The sequence below is a fragment of the Cricetulus griseus genome, chromosome 3 (genome assembly GCF_003668045.3).
Source record: "Cricetulus griseus strain 17A/GY chromosome 3, alternate assembly CriGri-PICRH-1.0, whole genome shotgun sequence".
In the NCBI taxonomy this organism is placed as follows: Eukaryota; Metazoa; Chordata; class Mammalia; order Rodentia; family Cricetidae; genus Cricetulus; species Cricetulus griseus.
The window spans coordinates 212,467,659-212,495,609 of record NC_048596.1 but is presented as its reverse complement, the minus strand read 5'-3'; the positions used below and the strand labels follow the sequence as shown (position 1 = coordinate 212,495,609).

The following is a 27,951-nucleotide window of genomic DNA, read 5'->3' as shown; positions in this document are numbered from 1 at the left end:
GGTTTCTATTATGGTTATTTCATTCCTCTGGGGTTCAGTGTTGTAGCTCTTAACTGGACAAGTGGGAATTTATCAAGCAACATCTTTTGTATGTGTCATGCACTGCCCTTTAATTTACATTTGCCCTTGGTTAATGAAGGAATTAAAAAGTTCATAAACAAATCTTAAGATGAATTTTCAAAAATAGTGCCATGTAAACATTCTCCTCTAAGTATATAAGCTTTGTAACGAACTTCTCAAATTCTGGGCATGTAAAATGTTTTGTAAGTACTGTTGTGTTTTTCCTGTGTTGGCCATAGGTTTAAAAAACAATGTAAATAGCATAAGCTGTATTGCTCTGATAGTTTGCAGTACTGATGCCTAGCCAAGTTTTTCTAATTTAAAATTTCGTAGGGAGGCAGAGGCAGGTAGATCTCTGGGTTCAAGGCCACCCAGAATGGCCAGGGCTATACAGAGAAACCCTGCCTTGAGAAAAAACAAACAAATTTCAAATGAAAGCAGCAATTTCTTAGATATGTGTAGATTTTTTTTCTTATTTTGAGTTGATGACACCTATCTATCTATCTATCTATCTATCTATCTATCTATCTATCTATTGCTTAATAAGTTGTGTAATCTTACAAAAAGTAACTTTGGGACTCACTAAATCAATACTTACACAGGACCCCAGCAAAAACAGACCCTAGCTTAGTGTTGTATTCGTATGGAATCATGGTATACAGAGGGCATCACAGTCTGAAATCAGGATATTGGCTTTTTGCATCATTTTGTTCCATTTTGTTCATTTCTTCTCCATTTTTGTGGTGGCTGGGAATCCACAAGTCATCCTCAACGCCCTCTCCTGTCTTGTCCCATGTAGTCCTCTGTGTCGTGTGTCCTCCCCTCCCCCACGCTCCTTCAGGTCCCTGCTACTGAGTTACATATTCATCCTTAAAGTGACTTTGCCAGATGGCTCTGGAGCCTTTCATGAATTGTCTTTTTAATTTTTCTTCCTTTAAATAACCGCCCCCCCTTTTTTTAAATCATGCATAGTATTGTGGATACTGAAAACATTTAGAGTTAGGAATAATTACAAATAACACAGGACCGCTGAGATTATATGTTTCAAAATCTCTGAAGTTCGGAGGTAACATACAGGCACCACTTCAGAGTAGTAGGAAGTCATGTGTTCCAATCTCTGGTTGACAAGCGTGGTTTTTCTGAACTGTGTTCTTAGTGTCACCCAGTGGAGAGGGGGAAAGAAAGAAAAAAAAAAAAAACTGAAATGCTAAACGTTTTTGTGTTTCAAGGTCGAGAATTAATGTTTACGTGAAACAAGTTCCCAGTGATATGACTGACATCATAGAATACAGACCAAGGATGCAGCTTCACACTTTAATGGTTTGTTTATCAGTAGAACTGTGACACCGGGGGAGAACGTTTTCTCTAGTACAGTGAATAATTCAATTATTCTTTCAACATTGCCTACATTTTTTTTGGGTGGAAACTTTTTATTCTCTTCATGGCCCTCTTGGGAAAGCATGGGTTTATTTTGACGTCCTCCGTGGGGTTTTCTTCTTCTCCTTCTGTTTCTGCTCTGCGCCGCCCCCCTCACTTGTTGGCAATGTAGATGATCTTGTGCTTCTCAATGACACTGATGTCGTGCTCCAGCTGCTTCATCTCCTCTTCCAGCCTCTGCTTGCGGATTTTCTTTGGTATGGAGTCTATGAAGACTGAGAGGGACTGGAACTCTTTGTGCACCTCTTCCCAGTTCTTCTTCAGCCCCTGCAAATGGTAAAGAGACCTTGAAGTAACACGGACACTGTCGAAGGAAATGATGCTGAAACTGGACCAGCAACAAAGAGTGAGTAGGTGAAAAGGGATGCTGAAAAGCAACCCGAGAAGTGGTAGCATGTTGGCCCAGGACTTGGCCACAGTAACAGAAAATACTGTACAGGTGCCAAGCCCTGCCCTCTGTTGTCTGCTCTGTCCCTGCTGGGAGTATTTACTTGCTTCACTGTCAGTGTGGCTGTAACTTGTTTTTAGCATCTCATCTGTAAATGCAGAGTTATGAGGATCGTGGAACCAGGCTTATAAGCAAATGTTTTGGTAAAAAAATCAACACTCTGAAAATTGATAGCCCCAAGTAAAAGTTGGGTGTGGAAATATTTTTCATATGTTTATGAGATAAGTTTTACTTTCTAATGCATGTTTACGTGTGTGTGTGTGTGTGTGTGTGTGTGTGTGTGTGTGTGTGTGTGTGTGTGTGTGTGTGTGTGTGTGTGTGTGTGTGTGTGTGTGTGTGTGTGTGTGTGTGTGTGTGTGTGTGTGTGTGTGTGTGTGTGTGTGTGTGTGTGTGTGTGTGTGTGTGTGTGTGTGTGTGTGTGTGTGTGTGTGTGTGTGTGTGGTGTGTGTGTGTGTGTGTGTGTGTGTGTGTGTGTGTGTGTGTGTGTGTGTGTGTGTGTGTGTGTGTGTGTGTGTGTGTGTGTGTGTGTGTGTGTGTGTGTGTGTGTGTGTGTGTGTGTGTGTGTGTGTGGTGTGTGTGGTGTGTGTGTGGTGTGTGTGTGTGTGTGTGTGTTGATGAGTGTGCATGGCTGTGTGTGCACAAGTCAATGAAGCTGGACATAATCTCATGTGTCATCCTCAGGACCACCCAGGTACCCAATGAGAGAGGCAGGGTCTCTCATTGGCCGAGAGCTCAGCATGCAGACTCAGGCTAATCGGCAGCAAGCCCCCCTGCCCCTCCCTGTTCCTTACTATTGCTGCTTCCCAACACATGTCACCACTCCTGGCATTCTTTTGTGGGTTTGGGACTCAAGCCCAGGTCCCCAAGCTCACAAGGAAAGCACTTTATTCACTGTAACCCTCACAGCCTAATCTCACCTCCCCTACCCAGAATTTTCTGTTTTATCTGTATCCTTCCACACAGAAATCACTCCAGAAGCCTGGATGTTTGACTGGCATTTCATATTTTATTTAACGAAATGCTATTGTAAGAAAAATTCAATTTTCTAATGGCCTTTTTCTATCTTTTCAATATATTATAAAGAATAAATCATCTTCCATATAGTCATCCTCCTTCCTGTTAATGTATTCTAGACATGGTTGGGATGTCATTAAACGTAGAACACATGCTAATTCAATAACATAGTTCATGTTTTATGGGCTCTAAGATCAACAAATTCAAAATTAAGGATCTCATAGGAGCTATAAATGCCATTTCCATCTTTGCCTGGTTACATTTCTCATCACAGTGCACCAGGGGGCTCCACTGACAACATGGTTTTAAACTACTAATTGAATTCATTCAGTGAAGTTTTATAATCTAGCACTTCTTATTCATTGTGAGATCACAGATCATTTTATTTACACACATGACAAGATGATACCAGGAGCTTACAGATCACCCAGCCTAGATGAATTGGTAAACTCCAGGTTCAGTGAGAGACCCTTTCTAAAAACATGTGGTAGACAGTGAAAGAAGTCACGTTGACCTCTGATCTTCACACATATATGTGAATGAACACACATGCATACACATGCACACATGCATGCTCACACACACAAATGTACACTCATCAACACAAAGGAAAAAGTAGACTATTTTAAAGACAAAAGAAAGATATGTGTAAATTTGCAAAGCAAGTAAAAGGACACCCAAAAAGGGTAGAGAAAATGACAGTTGCCATAAGAATAAGGAGAAAGCCAAGTTGGGTCATGCAGGGTTAGAGAAAGCAGATGCATTTTTTTAAAGGTGAGCCACATAGGAGACAGGCAGTCCCACAATTTAGACAAACTCAAATGGGCATTCACAAGCTGCAGGTCCAGCTGTAGATTTTGGTGAGACAGTGAGAAATCCCACAGTGTCATTCTGGGTGACTCAGGGCAGCCAACCAGCAGCAGCTTGAGCAATAACTTATTTTTAAAAACCAAGCTTTCTTGAGGACTGAGAATAGGCCTGGGAGCTTCAGTTTGGCCTGCTGTAGCCCCAGGGTGTGGGAACGCTCTGGAGGCTGAAGTGGAAAGTAGCAGGCTGGATGTTGACAAGTCTAGGCTGTAGGAGACAGGAAGCTGGGCAAGGAAGTATGTGGGGAAGGGTAGTCTGACCCTGGGGACCAGGAACAGATCTCATCAACACAAAATAGCCCTGCAGTCAGATTGCTTTTAGTGTAAACAACCTCCGGACCACGATTACTGACCTTCTGTGCCATACAGCTCCAGAAATCTGACGTTCCAGGTGTGGTCTCTATACCCAACATCTGCATCTCTCCAACACAGTGGTTACAGCGCTCAAAAGTTCTTGCTAGTATAAAGACAGTTTTCTGTTTGACCAGAGCTCAGTGCTGTGGCTGCTTCTCACACTCCCAAGGCATTTAGTAGATTGTCCACATTTGAGAGCGATCTCTAGTTAGAACATTAGCTACCCCATTGATGAAAACCAGGATGTATCCAAAGGGTGAGACACCTGCCCAGCCCATAGGATGAAAAGCTACCTGTGGTCATCAGAGATTTCTGGTAAGAAAAGGAAAGCTGCCAAAGTGATGAAAGACCTAGTGAACACCTACAGTTTTTCAATATAGACTTAGAAACAGCATAAAACTGGGGAAGGATGGGGAGTTCACTAGTTTAACTGATCCTGCCTCCACCTCTGAACCTCTAAGTGTCAGTTTCCAAATTTCAAAGGCCTTGAATAGCCAAAACAATCCTTATCAGAAACAATGATGCTGGAGGAATCTCAATACCTGACCTCAGATTATATTACAGAGCCATAGTAACAAAAACAGCATGGTACTGGCACAAAAATAGATAGGCACACTGATGGAATAGAATAGAAGAGCCAGAAATAAACTCAAAGTTATAACCACCTAATTCTTGATTAAGGTGCCAAAAATACACATTGAAAAAGAGACAGTTTCTTCCAAATATTGTACTGAGAAAATAGAATTTCCATGTGTAGAAGAATGAAACTGCTCACACAAAGCTACAACCAATTCAAAATGGATCAGAGATCTTAATGTGAGACTGGAAGCTTTGAAATGGCTGGAGGAAAATACAGGTGAAATATCTGAAATCACCAGTATAGGCAGGACTTTCTGTAAAGAATTTCAGTGGCAATAGGAAATGATCCCCAAAACTGACAAATGATATTACATGAAATTATCAGGGTCTGAAGAGAAGACTCAGGGGTTAAGAGTACTGCTGTTCTTCTAAAAGACCACAGTTCAATTTACAGCTCCCACATGGCATCTCATAGACATCTAACTCCAGCTGCAAGAGATCTAACACTCTGTTTGACTGCGGTGGGCACCAGACATGTATGAGGTGCACACATACACATGGGGGCAAAATACCCATACATGTAAGATAAAATTAAAATGTATAAAAAGCTTCTTCGTGGCAAAGGAAATAATCTAAAGAGATTATCTTCAGCATGGGGAACAAAAACAACCACAAATCAACCAGTACGTTGGCTAAGAAACTGAACAAAGAGTTCTCAAAAGAAAAAAAAAAAAAAGAACAAAAGCTGGCCAATAGATATCTGAAAAATGTTCAACATCCTCAGCCATCAAGGAAATCCAAATTAAAGCCTCCTTGAGCTCTCATCTCATCCCTGTTGGAATGGCTGGCATCAAAAACATACACAGCAACAAATACTGGTGAGGACGTAGGGAGGGGAACCCTTACAAACTGCCGTAGGGCTAGAAACTAGGTACAGCCACTATTGAAACACTATAGGCGTTTCTCTAAAAATAAAACAGCACATGACCCAGCGACACCACTCCTGGCTTGGTACCAGCAGAACTCATAGCCAACACACTACAGAGATCCTTGCATCTCCGTGTTTATTTGTGCAGTATTCGCAATAGCTGGGAAAAGGGAATAAGCTAGATGTCTGTCACCAGACCAATGGATAAGGAAAATGGGTAAAGGTGCCCAACATGCCTATTCCGCCTTAGGGAAACAAAATCATGACATTTTCAGGGATGGATAACATCCAAAAATAACTATTTTAAGGGAAATAAGGCAGATTTTTAAGGAAAAACATTACATTTTCCCTCATAAAAAGGACACAGACATAAAATTATAATTCAGTTGTGCATGCGAATGCAAGCCTAAGTGTGCATGTGTGTGTTGTGTGTGTGCTAGTATATTACGTATGAGTGTGTATGTCATACAATTAGAGAGAAGTATTGAGGGGAAGGGGGAGGAGATCTCAAGAAAGGCAGTAGAAAGAGAGGATAAGGGAACCATGTCACACAACAGCAGAGGGAGGGCAATTTGTGAAGAAAGGGACTGGCCAGAGTGGGTCAGGGAATATGGGAGAGGCCAATAGGAGAGGGGAACAAACTAAAACAGAGTGTAAAGCCACATATGTATGAAATACATACTGAATCCCACCACTATGTATGCTAACTTTAAAAATTGGTAACTGTCTTAGAGTTCCTGTTGCTATGAAGGGACACCATGACCAGGGCAACTCTTCTGAAGGAAAACATTGAATTGAAGTGATGGCTTACAGTTTTACAGGTTTAGTCCATCATGGTGGAGAACATGGTGGTGCGCAGGCAAATATGGTATCTGAGAAGGCGCTGCCACACGTTGATGTGTAGGCAACAGGGAGACACTGGGTGGTATCTTGAGCCTAGGAGACTTCAAAACCTGTCCCCACAAGAGACACACTTCCCCCAGTCAGGCCACACCTACTTCAACAAGGCCACACCTCCTGATAGTGCCACTCCCTATGAGGTTTATGGGGGCCAATTACATTCAAACTACCACAGTAACAAAAAGGTGAGCAAGCAGAAAGGACAAGAGATCAGTTGGAGGGGGAGGAGACATGAGAAGGCCACGAAGGGGTGATGCACATTAAGTGCATGCATGAAAAATGTCACAGTGAAAGCCACTAATTTATGTAAGTAGTTCACACTGCACAAAACAAGTGGAGAAAAGAGGACTGGGAGTGTCTTATATAACAAGGACGTCAGGGTGAATAGAAACCTTTGGGGGACAATGGAATTTCGGTGATTTGCTTCTGTATTCAGGTAAAGCAATGAAAAGATAGGATACACTGCAGAAGACACATTGGCTGGGGAAATGGGACAGGTGATTTGGGCCCTTGTTGAGTCACATTCAACCAAAGATCTGGGATGGTGAAAGGTAGAAGCCATAGTTGCCGAGGTTTTAACTCTCTCAAGAGGGAGACAGGTCAGTGCAGCTTTTAATAGCCCATGAGATGTTTCCTGAAGAAAAGTTCACAGAGGGACTCTGCTTCCCCCTGGTCCTTCATTATGAAACCTGAACATGTTTCCACAGTGCACTGCAGGGATGCCTACCACAGAGGGAAAATGCATACATTTATACCCTTTCAAATATCAAAGGGTTTCAAGTGAGTTGGGGAATATTTTCAGATTACTTGCTGTCCCAGAAGCACATCCCCCCCCCCACACACACACCCCGGCTTTCTTTCTGAAGGGTAGTTTGCTTTTAACTTCTAGAATGTACAACAGTGCTTGAATCAAAGTCAACAGCTAGGGATGGAAACAACATAATTTTGTATCATGTTGATGCAACTTCTTTGCTGTTTTTAAACCTTTTATTTTTGTTATTTTATCTTATAGTCTTTTATTCACTGTAGCAATAGGTATCTCTCTCTTTTTTTCATTTTTCTTTCTCCTGTTTTTGTACTGAAATAATGTTGCTCATGAGGTAAAAATTCAAAGAGCAAACCATGATCCCTAAGAAAAGGCCCCTGACTCCTGTCTCAGGACCCAATGGCTCCCAAGCCTCTCCATGTTCCTGCCTGCCTTGCGACACAGCTAGGGTCAGCTGATCCTGTGGGGTCTCCTGCTTTTTGTCCTTCTGTTCTCTGAGTTTAAAGGAGTTATGGTGGGAGGGAGGAGAGGCTGGGTCTCTACCCACTTGCCTTCTGCACTTGTAGACACACCAGCTATGATTATCTGTGCTCTGAGGTCTCTGCAGCTCATTAAGTCCTGAGAACACTGACAGTCCCTTGTCCCCATCCTTCACACTCCTCCATGCTTGTAGATAGATGGTGCAGGACTTCCCTGTCTCTAGCCTTGGAGGCCTTCCGGCCTTTCTGGTTCCCTTCACTCTCCACTTCCTTCCAAAACTCCCTTCACAACCCAAGCTGAGTATGCCTTCCATTTCCCCACTGGAGCCCAGACTCAGACAACTTTCACCCATCTTGTCTGTGGTGGGGAAAACACCAGCCTGAGGTTGTTAGATGTGACTTTAGTCCTGACTCATGAATTTGATATTATGTGGTCAAAGCAAGTACAGAGAGAGTTCAAATTCACCAGAGTAAGGACTGTGCCTTACTCTATGTCTTCCCCATAAACATATAGATGTCCACAAATCAAGGAATGGATGAATGCACAGATGAATCCACTTAATATATTTTCATTGACTCTGCTCATCTGTAAAGTGAGGTGTTTGGCATCCTTATACCAGATGGTTCCTTCCAGTTGTAATGGACTGTTGCTTTTATGAAGAATGGGTGCAGGGCATACAACAGCAATGCCATAGAACCCTGCATCTTTGAACTTGGTGGGAAGCAAGGTCCAGGGCTTGTGTGTGTGTGTGGGGGGGGGCAGCAATTGGCTTGTAACGGGTAACTATGCACTGGCTAGTGAGTGAACCATTCCGTGGAGTCACTATTTTGCCATTGCTGCATCCAAGAGAGGTTCTGCGGTGACCAGAAAAGGAGGTCCAAGTGTTTCTCCACTGATGGGGGATGTCCTTAAGTGTATATGTTTCTCTTATTGGTTGATGAATAAAACACTGATTAGCCAGTAGCCAGGCAGAAAGTATAGGCGGGGCTACCAGATGAAGAGAATTCTCAGGAGAGGAGAGAGAAGCTGCTAGGGAGACGCCATGCTGCCAAAGGAGTATCATGCCAGATTAGGGGTAAGTCACAGCCTCATGGCAATACAGAGTTTAATAGAAATAGGTTAATTATTGAGAGAGAGCTGGTCAATAAGAAGCCTGAGTCGGGGCTGGAGAGATGGCTCAGAGGTTAAGAGCGCTAGCTGTTCTTCCAGAGGTCCTGAGTTCAATTCCCAGCAACCACATGGTGGCTCATAACCATCTGTATTGAGATCTGGTGCCCTCTTCTTGTGTGGAGATATACATAGAAGCAGAATGTTGTATACATAATAAATTAATAAAATCTTTAAAAAAAAAAAGAAGCCTGAGTCATTGGCCAAACAGTTTATACTTAATACAAGTCTCTGTGTGTTTATTTGGGGCTGAAGGGTGGTGGGACCTGGTGAGTCAGAAACTTAAGCAACATTCCACTACAGCCAAGAGAGTCAGGAAAGGAGAGCCTTGGTACTCTCTAAGGAAGTCCTTCTTGTTCTCATTCTCCAGCATCGTGCAGGTATAAAGATCTGGCTTTTGCAGAGGCACCTGCTTCCTAAACCCAAGTAATAATGGAAAAATAACGGGCTAAGAGCCTTCCCCTTCCCTAAATAATCTGTAATTCCCTGCTTCCTGCCTGTCAGCACCCCTGCCTTTCAGCATTCCATCATGGTACCTCCTCAACAGAGAAGCCCCTCCCCTTTAGCCCCTGGTGTCTGGGTATTTCTCTCTCTGCACTTTGGGGCTCCACTTAAGATCTGTATCTTTTGGTGCTGACTACTTACTACCTTGGGACATTTGTAAACTTTAGATCCACACACCCACAAGTACTCATCCTTTCTATCCAGGTACATTTTTGTTGTTTTATATTGTTTATGATTTAATAAATAGCAAAGCAGTCATACTAGTTAGCCATAGAAGCCAGGCACACACCTTCAATGCCAGGACTCAGGAGACAAAGGCAGATGGATCTGTCTGAGTTTAAGGCAACCTAGGGCTACATGAGATTTAATCAGTCTAAAAGAGTAACAGAGCCCACACCTTTAATCCCCAGCACTAGAGAGGTATAAAATATAGGAGCAAGGCGTTCAGTGGTCAGCCTCAGGATTTTTCTCCAATCACACTGAGGACAGGCAGCAGGATCAGCCCCTCCAGCTTGAGGTAGAGGTAAGAGGTAGAGGCTTGGCTGCTTGGCTTCTCTGATCTTCAGCTTGAAGCATGAACCCCAACATCTGTCTCTGGGTCTTTTGTTTTTCGTGTTACACACTGTACAGATCATATCTCATCTATCAAATTACAGCACTCTCTATAGCAAAATTGTTACACCTAATTTTGTGCATAGGCTAATACCGTGTGCAAAACGAATATCTATTTTTTTAAATTGGGGATTATGTTGCCATTGATTAAATGTTAAGACTGTAGTGGCATATAACATTTTCAAAAGAAATTAATAAAAGAGAGTTATTTTATGGTGTGTATGTATGTGTGTGTGTGTATGTGTGGTGTGTGTGTGTGTGTGTGTGTGTGTGTGTGTGTGTGTGTATGCATTGTGCACATGAGTATGGGAATGGATGAGCTCTAACGTCTGAGTGGATATCAGAGGACAAACCTCAGGTGTTGATCCTTGCCTTCTACCTAGTTTGAGACCAGCCTAACTGGCTCATGAGCTTCTTTCCTATCAATCTTCTAAAAGTCAATGCCTTCTGTGTTGGCATAGGAGCCCGGGGATTACAAATACACACTATTGCACTCCACTTTTTATGGACCCACATTTGTCAGACAAACTCTTTAATACTGAGCCATTTCCTCTTGTTTTATGAAGTCACTGGATATTGCCCATATTGCCTGGTAGAAAGCTTTCAAATAAATGTTTAAAACAATCATTATTTCACATCTTTAAGGATAGCACGATGGCAGAAGAATACAAGTGGGTGCTTGATAAATGTTCTATGCAGATGATACTGCCATGTCCTGCTCACTCTTGATATCTCATACTTTGAGAGACCTCTTCCATTAAATGACAATGGAAATATATCTTATGGCCCTTTTATTCAAAATAGAAGAAACATATGTAGAACCTAATACTCTTTATTTAATAATTTGGAAAGTTGAATCATTGGAAAGGAAAAAAAAATGTAAGTTGGGGACAGTTTCAATTATTCTAGAGCTCCATCTAGTGAAAAATACCTTATTTATGAGTACTTTAAAAAATAAATTTACTGAGTGAAAGTAACTATTTCTTCACTTTTTAAATACCAGATTGTTGTAGGAGAAAGTGGGCTTCCTTACAACTGATACTCACCAAATTAGAAATAAAATTAATTATGAATCTCAAAACTAGTTTTCTTTTCTTTCTGTTTCCAAACAGTAAGCTTTATTCTGTGCACTTTTGCTAGGACCCAGAGGGACACTGTTGACTGTGTTCAAAGCCTGCTTCAGTGGGAGCTGATGGGGCCTAGAGAGCCAGAGAGCAGCAAATCCCAGAGGGCTCACCTGCAGGACGGCCTCCCGTTCTTCATCAGAGAGTCTCTTCATAGCTGCTTTCTTAAGGTTCTCCTGAATGTAGTTGTCATATTCCTCTTGGGCTTTCTTCACATCCTCATTTCGCTTACAGATGTATTCAGGAGTGATACCATAATCCTACGAGGATTTTTCCGAAAAAAAAAAAAACAAAAAAAAAAAACAAATCAGCATCCTGCGTGCAGTCTTCTGTGTGTGAGCATAGCAATAAAGGACTAGAGAGCAAGCAACTTTTTTGTCTTCAATATTGAAGGAAAAAAGACCCAAGAAACAAATGCCTCCATTTCCTCCTCCTACCCACCCCCCACCCCCCACCCCCCACCCCCCCACCCTCAAGTGAGAGCTAGTTCATATAAGTCACTTAAAATGAGATGCTGGACCCAAAATTTGGCCAGTGGGTAAAGGTGTAAAGGTGCTTGTCACCAAGTCTGACAATCTGAATTCATTTCCCAGGACCCACATGGTGGAGGCAGAGAATTGACTCCTATAGGTTGTCCTCTGACCTTCATATATGTGCACACATATGTATACACACACACACACACACACACACACACACACACACACGAAAAGAAGAGAGATCATGTAGCAATTTGTTTTTTCTTCTGAGTATCACCAGTATCTAGTCTTAAGCTTGTGGGTTCTCAATCTGTGGGCTGTGACCCCTCTGGTTAAATGACCCTTTCACAGGAGTAGCCTAATACCCTCAGGCAACACAGACATTTACATCATGATTCATAACAGTAATAAAATTACAGTTATGAAGAAGCAACAAAAATAATTTTATGGCCGGGGGTCACCATAATGAGGAAGTGCATTAAAAGGCCAAAGCATTAAGAAAGTTGAGAAACACTGGTCCAGATCATTTTTTTTTTTGACAGAATAGCCCAAGTTGACTTTGAACTCTCTGTGTAGACCAGATTGGCCGCCACTTTATAGAGATCCACCTGCCCCAGCTTCCTGAGTGCTGAGACTAACATGACCACACACAGCAAATTTACTTTTAGGAGCTGGCTTTTCTGGGGCTTGGGAGAAGGCTCAGTGGTTAGGAGCATTTACTGCCTTTGCAAAGGACCTGAGTTCAGTTCCCAGCACCCATTCAGGAGGCGCAGAGCCACTGTTATCTTCAGCTCCAAGGGATCTGATGTCTCCTTCTTGTAGGTAACTACGTTCACATATACAAGGACACACATGCATAGAAGTTAAAAAAAATAAGTCTTTTAAAAAAAGAATTGGTTTTCTCAGAGGGTTTTGTTTTTTTCTTTGGTAATCTGGTTAAACAAAAGGAGACAAGCTTTTATAAACTGTAAGAACAAACCCTTAATGGTACCATGCATTGCAACTTTAAGGGAAGTTTGGCTCAAACCCATAAGGTTGCTTTGGAAAGGCAAACTGCATTTTCAACCTCCTGAGCTTCTTACAGGGACTGGTGGTGAGGCCATCAACTGTGGTTCTTCAAATTGGTGACTGCATTATCACCATCCAGAGAAACACAATTTCTCTGTGTTCGGTTTTCAAAATAGTATTTGAGAATTTGTTGGGTGATAAGAATAATAGTGAATAGGAAAGTAAGGTTTATTTCCTCATTGCATTCTTATTCTTATGTACAGAGATGTGTTCAATTAATCCCCAAAGAGGCAAACAATAAAAACCTGTATCTGGGGATGGAGAGATGGCTCAGAAGTTTAGAGTACTGGCTGCATTTACAGAGGATCTGAGTTCTGTTCCCAGCACTCACATTGCAGCTGTAATCCCAGTTTCAGGGGATCCAATAACCTCTTCTGGCCTCCATGGCCAGCAGGTACACCACTGTGTACAGAGATAGATGCAGGCAAAAATACTCATACACAAAAACATAAATAAATCTAAAAAATTTAAACTACATCTGTAGTGAATATGTACAGATATTTTCCTTGGTATTTATTCCCTAAACAGCATAGTATAGCAATGATGTATATACTATTTTCCCTATATTGGTTATGTTAAGAAATCTAGAGATAAAATAAAGCCCGTAACAGGTTATATATGTTACACACATCCACTAAGCCACTCTGAGCATTTACGGATTTTGGTACCCACAAGGGTTCTGAAACCAATCCCCTAGAATACTGAGAGGGGAAATTGTAAAATAACATGTGTACATGTAAATAAGAGCTAAATGATGAAAACAGAAAACAGGGTGATGAAAACAGAAGCAATTCAAGATAAAGAAGCCAGAGGAGGTGTCTCTGAGGCACTGGCAGTGAGGGGTCTGGTGGTCACAGAAACTGTTCACAATCATTCCCACAAAGTCCTCCTGTGACTTCCTCATGTGAGTTGTGGCACATGCATACCACCCTGCCCCGTAATAAAAATACTTTTAAAAGGTTAGATTATGTTTGACATATTATGCTCAGGAAAGGGACAGGTGTTATACATTTTAGGAAAAAAAATCTGACAAATGAGCAAAAGCTTCAGAGATCTTGTGTTCCTACAAGCTAAATGGCTGGAGGCTGATGAATCTTGTCACTAATTGTTCTATTATAGTGTCACTAATTGTCTATTCTCTTTGGTTCCTTTATAGTGCCAGACATCATCAGATGCTTAATATATTTGATGTCATTTAACACTCACTATACCCCTATAGTTGATCCAAAGGCTTGTCACAGATCCAAAAGTTAGCAAGTGACAAATTGGGAGTTGGAAATGACAGTTCACTATTAGTGCTACATACCTCATGTGCTCATTCATCTATTATTTGTCTCCACAGTCTCAAGGCACAAACAACATATACTGCATTTGAAGCAAACCCCTCCCAAAAAAGAAAGAAATGAAAGGAAGAAAGGAAGGAAGGAAGGAAGGAAGGAAGGAAGAAAAAAGAAAGAAAGAAGGAAGGAAGGAAAGAAGTTTACTTGTTTTTCCCCAAATCGTATTCCCTTTACCCTCTGGTGCTGGTTAGTTTTGTGTCAACTTGACACAAGCTAGAGTCATCTGGGAGGAGGGAGCCTCAATTGAGAAAATTTGAGCCTTCATCAAATTGTCTTCTAAACAAGTCTGTGGGGGCATTTTCCTGATTAATGCTTGATATGGGAGGGACCACTGTGGGTGGTGCCACCCCTGGGTGGGAGATCGTGGGTTGTATATGAAAGTAGGCTGAGCAAACCATGGGGAGGCAAGCCAGTGAACAGCATCCCTCCATGGCCTCTGCATCGGCTCCTACCTCCAGGTCCCTGCCTTGAGTTTCTGCTCTGACTTCTCTTCATGATGGACCATAAACTGTATGATTAAACGAACCCTTTCCTCCCTAGGTTGGTTTTGGTCATGCTGTCTATCACAGCAATAGAAACCAAACTGAGATGCTACCTACCTCATTTACTAATCATAGTCTTTTTTAAAAAGACAACTCTGGATAGTGTTGAGTCAGTCTGTGAAGAGTAACACCAAGAAAACAAGAGTGTGGTGTTTTTATGGCTTGATAAACACACACAGGGAGTGCATTAATCTGCTATCTTTATGTTTCTGTGATTGCTACTTCAGCTTTTTTCTGTTCCAAAAGGAAATGTATTGATGTGGGCAGCATAAACAGAGACAGCCAGAGAGGAGGCAGCAAGTGCAGCAGTTTCTGTCATAACCACTAAAGGAGGAGTTTATACAACAACAGATCAATAATGGGTTAGAAGTAGCTTAGGAGCCAGGAGTCCTCTTTTCCCAATGATGTGACAAGAAACATGAGCACCTTAGAGGTGCCGCAAGAGGAAGAAGCATTCTGAGAAGCTTGTAAAGTTCTCAGTCAGTGGCCAATGCCCAGAAAACAATTGAGTTCTTCCAGAGGCGTTCCTACCCTGATGGATGAGAGAAGTTTCCCAGAGAGTGGGCATTGTGCTCTGAAAGCAGCCTGGCGGCTGTTTCATTTTCTCCACTCATGGGTGGTTCCCAGTAGATAACTAAACTACTTGGACTCATTCTTCACATTCCCCCTTTTCCTTCTCTCCTTTCCTCTTCCCCTCTCTTTTCCTCCCCCTTCCTTTTTTCCTCCCCTCCTCTTCTCTCATTTTCTTCCTCTCCCCTCCCCTCTTCTCTTCCTCTTTCCTTTTCATCACTCCCTCCATTCCTCGAGCTCTTCTTCCTTTCTTCCTTCCTTCCTTCCTTCCTTCCTTCCTTCCTTCCTTCCTTCCTTCCTTCCTTCCACCCCTTCCTCTGTTTCTGGCCAAAACTTGCTATTACTTGTTAATATTATTTAGGACCTTGCAGCCTATTTTAGTATGTGTTCACATACACACTTTTATGCTCTCTAAAATATAGAAAATAGGGTAGGATTTGTATATTTTTCCTTGTAAGCTTTTTGGTTTAAAAGCCTCTTTAAACAATTAAACTTATGTTTACATAACATTTGGCAAATAAAATCATATCCCTTCTTGACGAACACCTTTTCAGATAGAAATCCATGGCCCAAATAATTAATCCCTTTACAGAGCTCTCAATTTTTACCCAAACTCGAATCAAATCAACACATTTGCACTAAAACTGTAATGTGGCTTATTTGGGAGAGGTTGAGGGGATAGGTGGTTTCGAGGCCATATCTGCTCAGTTCTCTCATTCTTCTCCTAAGTTGATGCCCTTGAAAGACCACATCTCAAGACCTCCTGAAAGGTGGGCTCCTCCGCATTTACAGTAGTAATTGCTTTTGGCGACATTTTTACCTCAATGATAATTAATACTTTTTAGAGACTGTCTGCTGTAGTTACTAAGTACATTAATAACTAAAATTGAGGAGGATGGCATTCATGCTTTAGATATGAATCGCGCACAGACCGCAGAGCTGTGGCATTGAGCAGACTTCGAGGTCTGTTCAGGGAGCACACTGTGTAGCTGTTTCATAGACATGGTTAGGAGACTTGGCAATCTCAGATCTCTAATTGACAAATCAAGGATTACCTTTTTATTGATGTACTTGGGGAGTAGCCCTGAAGTTTCAAGATCATGCCTGTCTCCAGTTCTTTTGTCAACATAAATTGGCTTGGGCTTTTTGGCCACGCCCATGATGACATCAGCTGCATTTGTGTTTATGAAGTTTTTTCCACTCTGTATTCCCATGACTGGATGATCCGTCCTCAAGGGCACTGAAGGCTTCTTGGGAGTGAACCTATTAAACTTTTTTTCTGTTAAACATAACATCTCATTGTTAATGTTGGAAAGCAAACACTGTTACTCAGCACTATTCAGGACATCCAGATATTCACCACTGGTATTGAGGTTCCATTAATGTTATATGTAAATACTTAAAATAAAAATTATATGTACCCACAAATTTATTGGTTTGTGTATATCAAGTATGTATTACCTTTTATTTGTCAATCATATCTCAATTATAAATAATCAAAATATAAAACTAAGTGCAATGTACTCAATTTGATATTGAAAAACAGTATAAAAGAGTAAGAGGATAATAATGATGATCACTACTATATTTCTGATGGATAATACAAAGATTACAACAACACGTATTCAATTTTCCCATTTAAAATAAGTTTAGATAAGAACATATTCTAGCATGTTATCAGTATTTATCTACAATTAAGTTTTTTAGAGAAAATTATAACAAAGCCGTTGAATAAATTAATAAAACTTGGTTTTGGAAGCCCAGTGATCTGTGGGTATTTTCACAGAAACTAATTATTTCAATGAGTAATTGCTGAGTACTCAACACACAGCTTAACAAGTTACCAATATGACCAAGATTCTCTACTCCTTCCTTCCTGGTGTGTCTCACCATTCTAAAGGAGCAATCATCAGACTTTATCTCTGTTCCACACAGTCTTCATAATAGCAGATGGAACTGTTTTGTTTAACACAGCCATTGCAGTTTAACAATTCTAACCAGTCATTTTAATATAGTCACATAAATGAATTGTCTATTCTAAAATGTCAAATAGTTAAAGTTTGCTTCTAAGAACTAGGTTACTTTCCTGTTGGGGCCTTACTCCAATTTTAACTGTACCATGATTACTATGATCTGGCTTTATCTACTTCTGCATTAGCTGACTTTGTTTTCTTAGTGATATTGTAGGGCATTCACCAGAGAAGACTGCTCAGACATGGCTTAAGCCAATAGGAAGATTTTACTAGCTAGCCAGTGACGACACTAGGTGTTTAGGACCTCAGTGTAGTACTGAGCCTTTCTCAGGGTGAGCTGTTTAAGCACAAAAGGCAGGGTTAGTACAGTTAGAGACTTTCCCCAAACTATGGACTTTGATGGATTGGGTTTTTGTTTTAGCTTTGGCAGGTGGTGCTGTCTACGTGCTGAATTTTACAGCCTGAATGGTACTTCCATCATGGGGTCAGTTGTGCTAATGTCTGGGAGCCTACTGAGGTCTGGTGTCCTGTTACAGGTGAGATTAAATTACTTCTATTTTCCGGGAGGGAAACATAATACCCATAGATCCAGTACCTTAGAATGGGAATGGTATTTGGGGGTAAGGTCTTTAAGGTAATTTTGATAAAAGGAAGTTATTAAAGTGGTCCCTAATTTAATTAGATATTGGTTCAATGACTGGTAATAATTATTGTAACTTTCACCTCTTAGGAAAAAAGACCAGAGTCAAGACAAAGGGCAACCTTGCCCATCAATCAGACACTGTACCTGGGATGCCAACCCATATTATAAATGCTTAGAATTATAGATACAAGCCAGGAGACAAGATGTTGAAGCACATGGTGTTGGGGGTGGAGGCTCTTTGGAGAGGTCAAGAAGTAGCCCAAGATGCTTGTGGCACCAAGAGTCTGTATGGAACAAGTTACCTCCCTCTGGTCTCCTTTTTCTAGTCCTACTTGTACCTTCTCCTAGTCACCCAGGCCCCATTAGATATGAGGTTAAGTTGCTGTTGCCTACATATATTTAATATTTTTGATGGCAAAATAATGGAGATTCTAAATTACCTGCCAACGATTCTAATAGCTAAAACAGTAAGTGATTAAACCTACTAGGTGGTAGTAGTTTGTCCTTTGAATGTTTCCTTAGAAAATCCTTTGGGGAAGGTACGTCAACTTTTGCAGGCCCCATAGTTTTCATTGGAGTTTTGAATTTATTCATGTCATCTCTTATAGATTCTCTAAACACTGATGAGTACCTGAAATTAAAAATGTAAAGTTGTAGCATTTATATTTCTGGTTCAAAATACTTAAAGCTTAAAGATAGGCATGCATCTCTGATTTACATAAGTTTATATTGATAATAGAGAATGGCCATAAGGCTTAATGATCTGACTCCATCCACTGCAATTCAAGCTATAGATTGAAGGAGGCGCTGAAAGACCCCAACTCAAGCCTAGCCTGATACCCACCAGCATGTATTTAAAAATAACTCTGGCTACACACACAGCTCTGGGAAAAAGAACACATGAAATGGTCGGTCATGATGACCAGTCTCTGGAAATTGTTATTATTACTAGTTTCTATTATCTTCAACAACTGTCTGGTTTCTAAAAATTGTATGGGTCACCCTGCTCCAGAGCACCCAAGTTTTGAAAATAAGTATAAGTCACTCTGTTCCCAGAAAAACCACTAGCTGTCTCATGGCCTTGCAGGAGAAAAAACCAAAATAACATTCCAAACCCCTCGTGGGCAAAATTGTAAGTTCACTTCCCAACCAATCAGTAAATGACTCATGTATGTTATAGCCAATCAATATGTCATCATACTCCTGCCTAGTGGCCAAAAAGACATAAAATCGGCCTGCTTTGGCAACTCGGGGTAGTTCTCTTCCCAGGGATCGACCCCAACACATTGGAATAAAATCCTTTTGCTTTTGCATCGAACTTGTGTCCTGTGAATGACTCTGTGGGGTGCATCTCCCAGAGTTGGACTTCACTTTTGGGTCCAACAGTAACAGGGGCAAAGGTGTTCGGCCTGAACCTGTGGATTAGCATAAATGCCCTCACTCAGGACCTTATCCTGGGGAGCTTCATTACCATTCTTTATTCCTTGAAGCTCTAAGGCCTTAACTTCCTCCCTGAAAAGAGCCCTCCACTGTATCTGAGATGCGTTTTCAAGCACAGCTGCTACTAGGCATTCCCAATCTGTGGGCATTACCCTATTAAAGGTCGCCCATGAATTTAATAATTGTTTTACATAGGGACTATGGAGACAATATGAAACAACCGACTCCTTAATTCCCTTAAAGTCTTTCAATTGTATCAATTCCCACTGATATGCCGTCTGACCATGTGGATGGTTCTTAGACGGCCAATTCTTTTTTTTTTTTTTTTTTTTTTTTTGATGCAAACTGCATGAGGCTTTATTATAGTTGTTTAACAAGCTAACCCCATGTTAGCTCGGGCCTTCCATCCATCCACCATGGCCGATGGCTAGGAAAGACAGCTGGAAGCGTCTGCATAGAGATTTTGTAGGGCAGTGCAAGGGGAGTGTCTAGGGGTACGCACAGGATTAGGATTGGCGTGGCTCCAGGCTTGGAGGGCTTTGCCCTGTGTTGATTGGTCAACTGGTTGTTATGGCCCATAGGCCCTCACAGGGTGGTTGCTCTGCTCTGCACGTCATTGCTGTGCACTTGTCCATAAAGCACACCCAGAGCCGTAAAGCATAGCACCACCAGCTAACTTCTGATTGGTTCCTTGCCATGAGGCAGGAGCCTAACCTCCTAGTGACCAAGGCAAGGTCAGACAAGTACATGTTTGGCTGTTATGGCTGCCGAAATGGGGAGCTGCTCCCTTCATTCCCCCATTTTTTTTTTTTTTTGAAATTCCAATCATGGAATTGCTTAGACAGCCAATTCTAACACACCTGTTAGAGGTGATGGCCGTTATGGGTATACCTGCACAAATAAAAACTGACAATGGTAGTTGGGGGGATGGTAGGGGAGGAGGGGAGGAAGAGGGAACTGGGATTGACATGTAAAACAATCTTGTTTCTAATTCAAATAAAAAAATCTGCAAAACAAAACAAAACAAAACAAAAAACTGACAGTGCTCCAGCATATGTCTCCACTAAATTGGAACAGTTTTTCAAATATTATAACAGAAAGCATGTAACCCAACCCTACAGGACAAGCAGTGGTAGAAAGATCTAATAGAACACTAAAAGAAATGCTCCATAAACAGACTGGAGGAACAAAATACCCAAACATAGGTTACATAATGTGTTATTAACACTAAACTTTCTTAGTGCTAATGAGAAAGGACAAACAGCTGCAGAAAGACACTGAACTATGGAAAGAACTGCAGAACTGAATCAGCCAGTACACTTCAAAGATGTACTGACATCTGAATGGAAACTAGGACATGTGTTACTTTGGGTAAGAGATTTCACATTTGTTTCTACAGGAGAAGGAAAAATTTGGATGCCATCAAAGTTAATCAAGATTCAAGTCGAAAACGAAAAACCTCTCGATGAGGAAGAATGACAGGTAACATACCAAGGTATGTCTCATAAACTATATAGAAACCTCCCAAAGAAAAGGGAAGTGTTTTGTCTTTATCTTCACAGGACAACTCATCTCCAGAAGTCAAAGGACACTGCATGGGTAGATACTTAAGAAGAGAAGGTAGCTATAACCATCAAACAAAGGAATGTGCCATACGGTAAACTTTACAGCTGTCTCTCAGAGAACTCTATTTATCTTCATTTCCTAGTCCCTATTCAATTAAACCAATGCTGGCTTTAGAGTTGGATTTCTCTTTCCTCCTCTAAATCCAAGCATGTTGTTAAAATAAACTTCAGAGTTTCTGTATTGTATCAAGAAGCCAATTGATGTAATACAGAATAGGGGAAAGATTAGGGACTATTACTTGTCTTTTCTTGGCTTTTTCTCTCAAGGTGTACACCCTTTCATAAAATTCTTATTTTCCCATGGTTGCCTTTCTCAGTATGCATACATATACAAGGAAACATTTCTCTGCTATCATTTATGTTTGAGTCCCACACAGCCAATGAAGACCTGCCTGACAGAAATCCCTGGACTCTCCGGAAAGAAAATGGGCCATACCTCCTCAAGTACACTGGATCCCACTTGCTTCGTTTCAACTGACACTCTGGCCAGAACTTTGGGTACTGACTTCAATCAACACAATAACTTCAATCAAGATAAGGACTTCAACCTGGATCTTCAATCAAGCATCTCCCACCAGACCGGGACTGGCGATAACCCATTCAGGACTTTCATTACACTAACATTTCTTCCACAGGACCCCACAAGGCTGCCATCATCCCAGTTCAGCAGGAAATAGAATGGAGAATACTTTGCCACCTTTTCCCACTGTTGACATCTGGTTAGGGCTAGTTTCCTATTTTTAAGGTTGGGTTTGGAAGGAGGTGTTCAAGCTTGGACATCTCTTTCAGATGACTTTAAGGTTTAGTTGGAATAGGTATGGTTAAGGTGTGACATTAATAGATTATTATAACCGTGTAATTCACCCTTATGATTGTTAATGATAGATAATTTACACTGTTAAGTTTTGATCCTCTTTTAGACTAAAAGGGGAATTGTAGGGGAAATGTTAGACACGCCCTCTTGGGGGCTGGCACAGGTGACACAGACCACACACATTAGGGCGTGGTCAGTGACACAGCAAGACCTTAAATATGAGGGTTGCTCACAGGCTGCTCTCTCTGTTCTATGGTTTGCCTGGTTGTAGGGGACTGACTCTGTCATGTGAGTACTCGCCTATTAAAACATCTGTTCATCAGACTTGCTCTGACTCTTAGTCCCACCTATCTTGTTTTCCTATTGGCCAACAGTACTTTGTCAACCAATAAGACAATCATATACACAGAAGGACCTCCCCCATCAGTAGACTCCTGAGGATTAAAGGTGTGCACCACCCTGCCTGACTTACAAACTGGCTGACACTGTCATTAGCTCGCCAATGCTCTGTTCTCTTTCCTGGTCTTTATTCCCTGTGTTTCATTTTGTGTTGTGATGGTGTCTTCAGATTCGCTTCTATTTTCTTTATTAGACATTTGCTGTTGCTAACCCCACCTGCTGTGCTGTTTTCATTTTGGACACAGACTTCTTCACATCCCTAAGTTAGACTTTTATCTTTTCCCCCCCTTTCATTTCTCCCCATATCTTAGTTCTGCAACCCTCTACCTCTTTGAACATGATATTTAAAATAGCTGCTTTAAATGCCTTTGTCTAGTAATTTTATTATTTGTGACATTTCTAACTGTTTAGATTGGCTGCTTTTCCTTTAGGATATATCTTATATTTTCCTGTTTCTTTGCATGCCTATACATTTTGGTGATTGTTTTTGTGTTTGTTTGATGCAGGGTCTTCTCTACATAGCTCTATCTTTCTTAGAACTCGTTTTTTTAGATTAGGCTAAGGAACTCAGAGGTATCCACCTGCCTCTGCTTCCCAAGTATGGGGGCTTAAGTCATGCAACACAATGCCTGGCTTGCCTGTATATTTTTTATTGAATGCCAAGTAATGTAAATTTTATAGTGTTGATTCCTGACTTTTTTTTTAAATCTTTCTTCTTTTTTATTGTTTTAACATTTCTTGGAGTCTATAATGCAGTTGGCCTAGTTGGAAAGAGTGGTCATTTTAAGGCTAGATGTTAAGTCTTCATCTTGGGAGTGTTGTTCCAATTCTGCCTGGTGGAGATGCATTCTGTATAGAAAGTCCTCACTACTCCAGCTGGTGAGCACTGGGTGCTCTCCGAGGGTCATTTTCTTGGTGGTGTATTTCATCACACATAAGCACTATCATTCAAGGAGTTCAAGGGAATCTCAGGTAGGTTTCTGTCCCTCTCTGGGCAGTTTTCTGCTCCCTGGTGTACCATGCTGTGAATTCTAATTGCTATGTCTTTCCAGTTCCAAACTGTCTTAATTCTGGGATAATCCAGGGCTTTGATTCTTTTCTCTGAACTTTGGACAGGAAGTTTTCCCTGAGTGACTGTTAGGGCAACTGGAGGCCAGCCTCATTCCTTTCCCTTCTCTCAGGGATAGCTACTCTGTGCTGACCACTCTCCAGTGTTTGAAATATTTTGTTCTGTGTGTTTTTTCCCTGGTATCCTAACTGTTTCTGGTGAGAGAACAAACCCCATCCTCACTGGAAGCAGAAGTTTGGCTATCCTTTTTCTTTTTTTCTTTCTTTTTTGTTTTAAAGTAATTAAAGATAGATTTCTCTTTGTAGAATACTAACTTTAGAAAATTCTCAGAACCTTATGATGTTATGAAAATTATATGTATAACATCTACCTAAGCTATAAACATCAAAATATTTGCACTAATGTTATTGAAAGGAAATGCATTAAAATATAGCTGTTTACCTTAGGGATATGGCATTTGGAGTGATGTTTTCTTCCTGGTCTGTTTCTAATTTGGGTTTTTGATTTTTGACAATCTCTTGTTTGTATACATTCACTCTGATCGAATCCCCCTTATCCGTGTCAGGTATCCTACCTTTATCAGTTCATGGCCATGTGGATACACAAATCTGTTTGCAAAAACAAACTGTTTCTCTGCTTTAGGTCCTTTCCTCAACCATGAACTCAGCAGCTGGGAACATTATGGAAATGAGTGACCCATAAGACAACTTCAGGAAGCAATCTTCAGGCCAAACCTGTGCCTTAGAGCACTTGTGGAAGTCGGCAGTGAAGGTGTCATCATCAATATTGTCACTTCCTTTTATGTGAAATAGGGTGTGTCCATAGCCACCTCCTTTTTAGTTTGAATACATGATTCAGTACTTTGTGTGTGTATATGAATCAAAAACATATTCATTGGTTACATAAAGCTCTGATGTTTTATTCTGTATTTGTACACTTGTTTCAAATTAATTGCAAATGGATAATAATCTCAGTTCTCTTCCCTTCATTTCTCCAATTGATTTTCCAATATAAATTCAGTTTGTGTTTATCTACATGAATTGCAACTTTAATATGTTGTTGTTGTCTTTCTTTTTAATTTTTTCTTCCCCTTATTGCACTAACAGCCATCAAAATTCTCAGCTTTGCTTATATATATATTTGACTACTTATTTTTTGAGATTTATGACTACATAATTTCTCCCTTTCCTTCTCTCCCTCCTAACCATTCCATATACCCTTCTTGCTCTTTATCAAATTCATGGACTATTTTACATTACTTATTGTTTCATGGATATATGTACACATATATGTGCAACTTTATTGTTTAAGTATTATATAGTGTGATGCTAGTACATACAAAGCTTATTCATTATTATTATTATTAACATTTTGTTTTTTCAAAACAGGGTTTCTCTGTGTATCTCTGGCTGTTCTGGAACTCACTTTGTAGAACAGGCTGGCCTGGAACTCACAGAGATCTGCCTGCTTCAGCCTCTTGTGCTGGGATTAAAGGTGTGGACCCTCACTGCCCATCTATGCTTATTCTTTTAAATAGCTACATTACATTACATTTTTAAAAATGAATGGCTTTACTATAAAGATATAGCAGGTAATTTTAATCAGATAACTGGATTCGCTGTCTACTTATTTTAGACTGGGCTAGAGATAAGTTATTTTGAAACTAAAACTGTCATCCTCTTTTAACATACTATAACTATTTTATTGCTAACAATCACCATATAGTAATCCATTTTATGGCATTTTAAAAGGATACACAAAGAAGTAATACGCTTAAATGTGCTGATAATTTGAAAGAACTTCAGATTTTCCTTTTAGTGATTGAGACATCTGAGGAAGCACAGTGTATTTGTGAGAGAGAACTCATGTGCGTATGCTTTTGATTAACATTGACTCTGGAGTTTAAACTGTGTTAGAAAGTCCTCCAAATTAAATCTTGAGGCTTTTTTTTTTTTTTACATCTAGTTAGATACTGTGTAAGTTCACCCACAGGCATCCAAATGATTTTCAGTTCATCTTCTTGACTACATAAAGTAATTAATTTTTCAAAAATAGATGAAATTCCACTCCCAGACTGATTGTCACAGATATACTTTGCACTTAAGTTGTCACCAATAAGGCAGGTGTGTTTCATTGGGCATAATTATGATCTCATGAGCTATTGAGAAAAATAAATTAGCAAATATCACTGCAGTCAATGTATTCATCTAGATTTCTGCTGTTCATTACTTGTAGATATTAAATACTTGAAATGGGGCTAGTGCCACATCCTGAAATGATGGTAGTATAGATACATCAGATTAAACAATATACATAATTAAGGATAATTTTGCTTTTGCTTGCTTTTTTCTTTTAAAAATGACTATAGGAAAATGTTTAAGTGCATTACATTTCTATTGGACAGTGTTGACCTAAATCCCAGAAAAGATCTATCTAGTTAAACTAGGGAACAACACTCTTGTTCAAACTGCTTTCATTAAATTATTCTGGCACTAGAGTAATATGAGACCAGTGGAACATGGTACATTCCTTGTGAGACTGAGGCTGACGCCATTCCTCATTCCACAATGTGTCCTCTATCTAGGAACCACGAGCATGTATACTCATGGGTCCCTATAAAGAGCATTTCACTTCTGCTCAATTACAGCTTAACTTTTACCCCTGATATAGTGACTTGGAGTCACATTTCTTCCTTTGTCGATGACTGACTGTTTTCCAGTAGCTTTGAGTCCAACCTGAGTGAGACAGACACAAGACTTCCAAGCACAGATTCCATGTTTATCTCATTTGTAATGCCATCTTAGTTTTCTGTCACCATTTCTCTTTTCTCTGGGAGTCTCATCATAATGTATCTTACTGTACAGGAAGAGAACAGTGTATGGACACTTAACAGTATCTGAAATATGAAAAGTTATCAGTAATCAAAGGTGAACACTCTACTGAAGCAATGGCACTCCTCCAGTTTCTTTGGACAATGTGCAAGCTAATCCAGTTTCCAGACCTTACTGTCAGACTTATGTCAGTCTTAGTTCCCATCCTTCTTACCTGCCTTGACTCTATATGGAAATTTTGGATCAAACTTAGCCATAAGTAATGTAAACACTGTAAACTCCACAAGTGTGTCAGCATTTATATTCCTACCAGACCTCAACTAGATCTTGAAAAGCCAATGGAAATACCATATTTGTGATTGCTGTGGTTTAAGCCACTCAGGCTTCTAAGGAGTTACACTTTGCTGTTACCACTCCAAGTAACAAGAAGTTGACCATTGCATTTGGAGGGAACCTTGGAGATGTCTACTTCACTTATTCTTCCAGTCAGAAAACAACTGAAAATTGATTCCACACCTCCAAAATAGCAACTTGTAAATCTTGATTTGCTTTAAAGCTCTCAGGGATGATTTATTGTCTTGGTTGTTTGGTTTTAGAGACAGGGTCTGCCTTTGTAGCCCAGGCTAGCCTTGAACTGCACTCTCCTGGTGCTGGGATAGGCATGTGCACCGGGGTACTTATTCTTTTAAAGTGGCCGTGACTTTCATGAGTCAAAATGAGACTCCCTTTTTCTCCCCTCAGACTTCAATAGAGTTTAAAAAATAGCTACAGGGAAGAGTATCTAGGACATTTATTTTGCAGTTTCCTTTGGAGATTTTCAGGGGTCTAACAAACACACAAAAAATTTCCCTCGATTATATATTTTGGAATCCATATCCATCCAACTATATTCCTTCCATTAAACTATAAGATCTGAAAAACATCCTAGAAAATATTTTAGCACACCATCTTTGTTTAACTAACTCAAGTACCGAGACCTAGAAACAAATGAGACTTCAATTTAGACGACAGTACGGGAGGCAAAGGAGTACAGAGAGACAGTAAACTCAAATACATCATGGGGTTCCTAAAATTAAACAAAGAATTTACTAAAACGGACTGATAAAACTTATTTTTCTCTTCTCAACGATGTGAAATTTCACACTAGACACCACACCGCCTACAACTGGATCAATTACATATTAGCAGGAGACTACGGCCATAAAATGACTGGTATACAGCACCAGCCCACCTTCTCTGTGAATTATGAAAAGCTAGATAGATATGTTCACCTGTTCCTAAGAAGTTGCCCCCCCCAAGGTTACTTAATTAAAAGAAAAAAATAGATTTTCCTTTTAAAAGTCCTACGATATTCAAGCCCAGTAAGTCCTTAAAAGGAGTCACCATGCTTCCCTGAGTTGAAGTCACTTTTGCTTACCCACATACCTAGAAAGAGGGGGCGGCTCCTTCAAGTCACTGGGTATGAGGTTATATATACTCTCGGAAGTGCAGGATGGGTCCATGGCTACCAAAGGATTCCTTAACACCTACTCAACTTTTGGCTCCCTATCCCACTGTCTCGGCTCCTTTTCTCGCCGCTTTTTTCTTTTCTTGCTCTCTTAACAAGGAACTAAAATTTCTCTTTCGTATAATAATCTCCCTTTGACCCTTTACAGGAAGAAACTATTCTGCTCCTCTGGAGACTGCTTAGCGTTGTTGGCCGCGTGGTTGCTGTGGAAACAGTTGCTAGGAAACGGGCTGGTTTTTCTCGGGTCCCTGTTTTCTAACTCCTCCTGCCTGAGAAATACGTAAGAACGTTCCTGCGCCTTTGGGAGAAAGGACATGAAAACAGTGTCCCCTTACCCCCCCATCCCCACTCAAAAAAATATTTTGCTGTTTTTCTTCGGTACATCTGGGAAGAAAAATTCTACCACAATAGA

General features: G+C 40.6%; 1 protein-coding gene across 1 annotated transcript; it reads right to left on the bottom strand.

Moving 5' to 3' along the window:
- Nucleotides 1–1,367: 1,367 nt before the first annotated feature.
- Nucleotides 1,368–27,739, bottom strand: Enkur (enkurin, TRPC channel interacting protein). Its single transcript, XM_027405339.2, has 5 exons — nucleotides 27,458–27,739; nucleotides 18,340–18,485; nucleotides 16,294–16,517; nucleotides 11,353–11,499; nucleotides 1,368–1,764 (listed from the first exon to the last, which is right to left on the bottom strand). Exons 1-5 carry the CDS (start codon nucleotides 27,532–27,534, stop codon nucleotides 1,591–1,593), a joined length of 768 nt encoding a protein of 255 aa, XP_027261140.1. The 5' UTR covers nucleotides 27,535–27,739; the 3' UTR covers nucleotides 1,368–1,590.
- Between the last annotated feature and the right edge of the window lie 212 nt (nucleotides 27,740–27,951).

Excerpts from the sequence above, each read along its gene's own strand:
- Enkur (XM_027405339.2), bottom strand. The coding sequence starts at position 27,534 with ATGGACCCATCCTGCACTTCCGAGAGTATATATAACCTCATACCCAGT. Across the intron at positions 18,486-27,457 it reads GAGCCGCCCCCTCTTTCTAG|GTACTCATCAGTGTTTAGAG; the intron begins GTATGTGGGTAA and ends TTTTAATTTCAG. Across the intron at positions 1,765-11,352 it reads AACGGGAGGCCGTCCTGCAG|GGGCTGAAGAAGAACTGGGA; the intron begins GTGAGCCCTCTG and ends TACCATTTGCAG.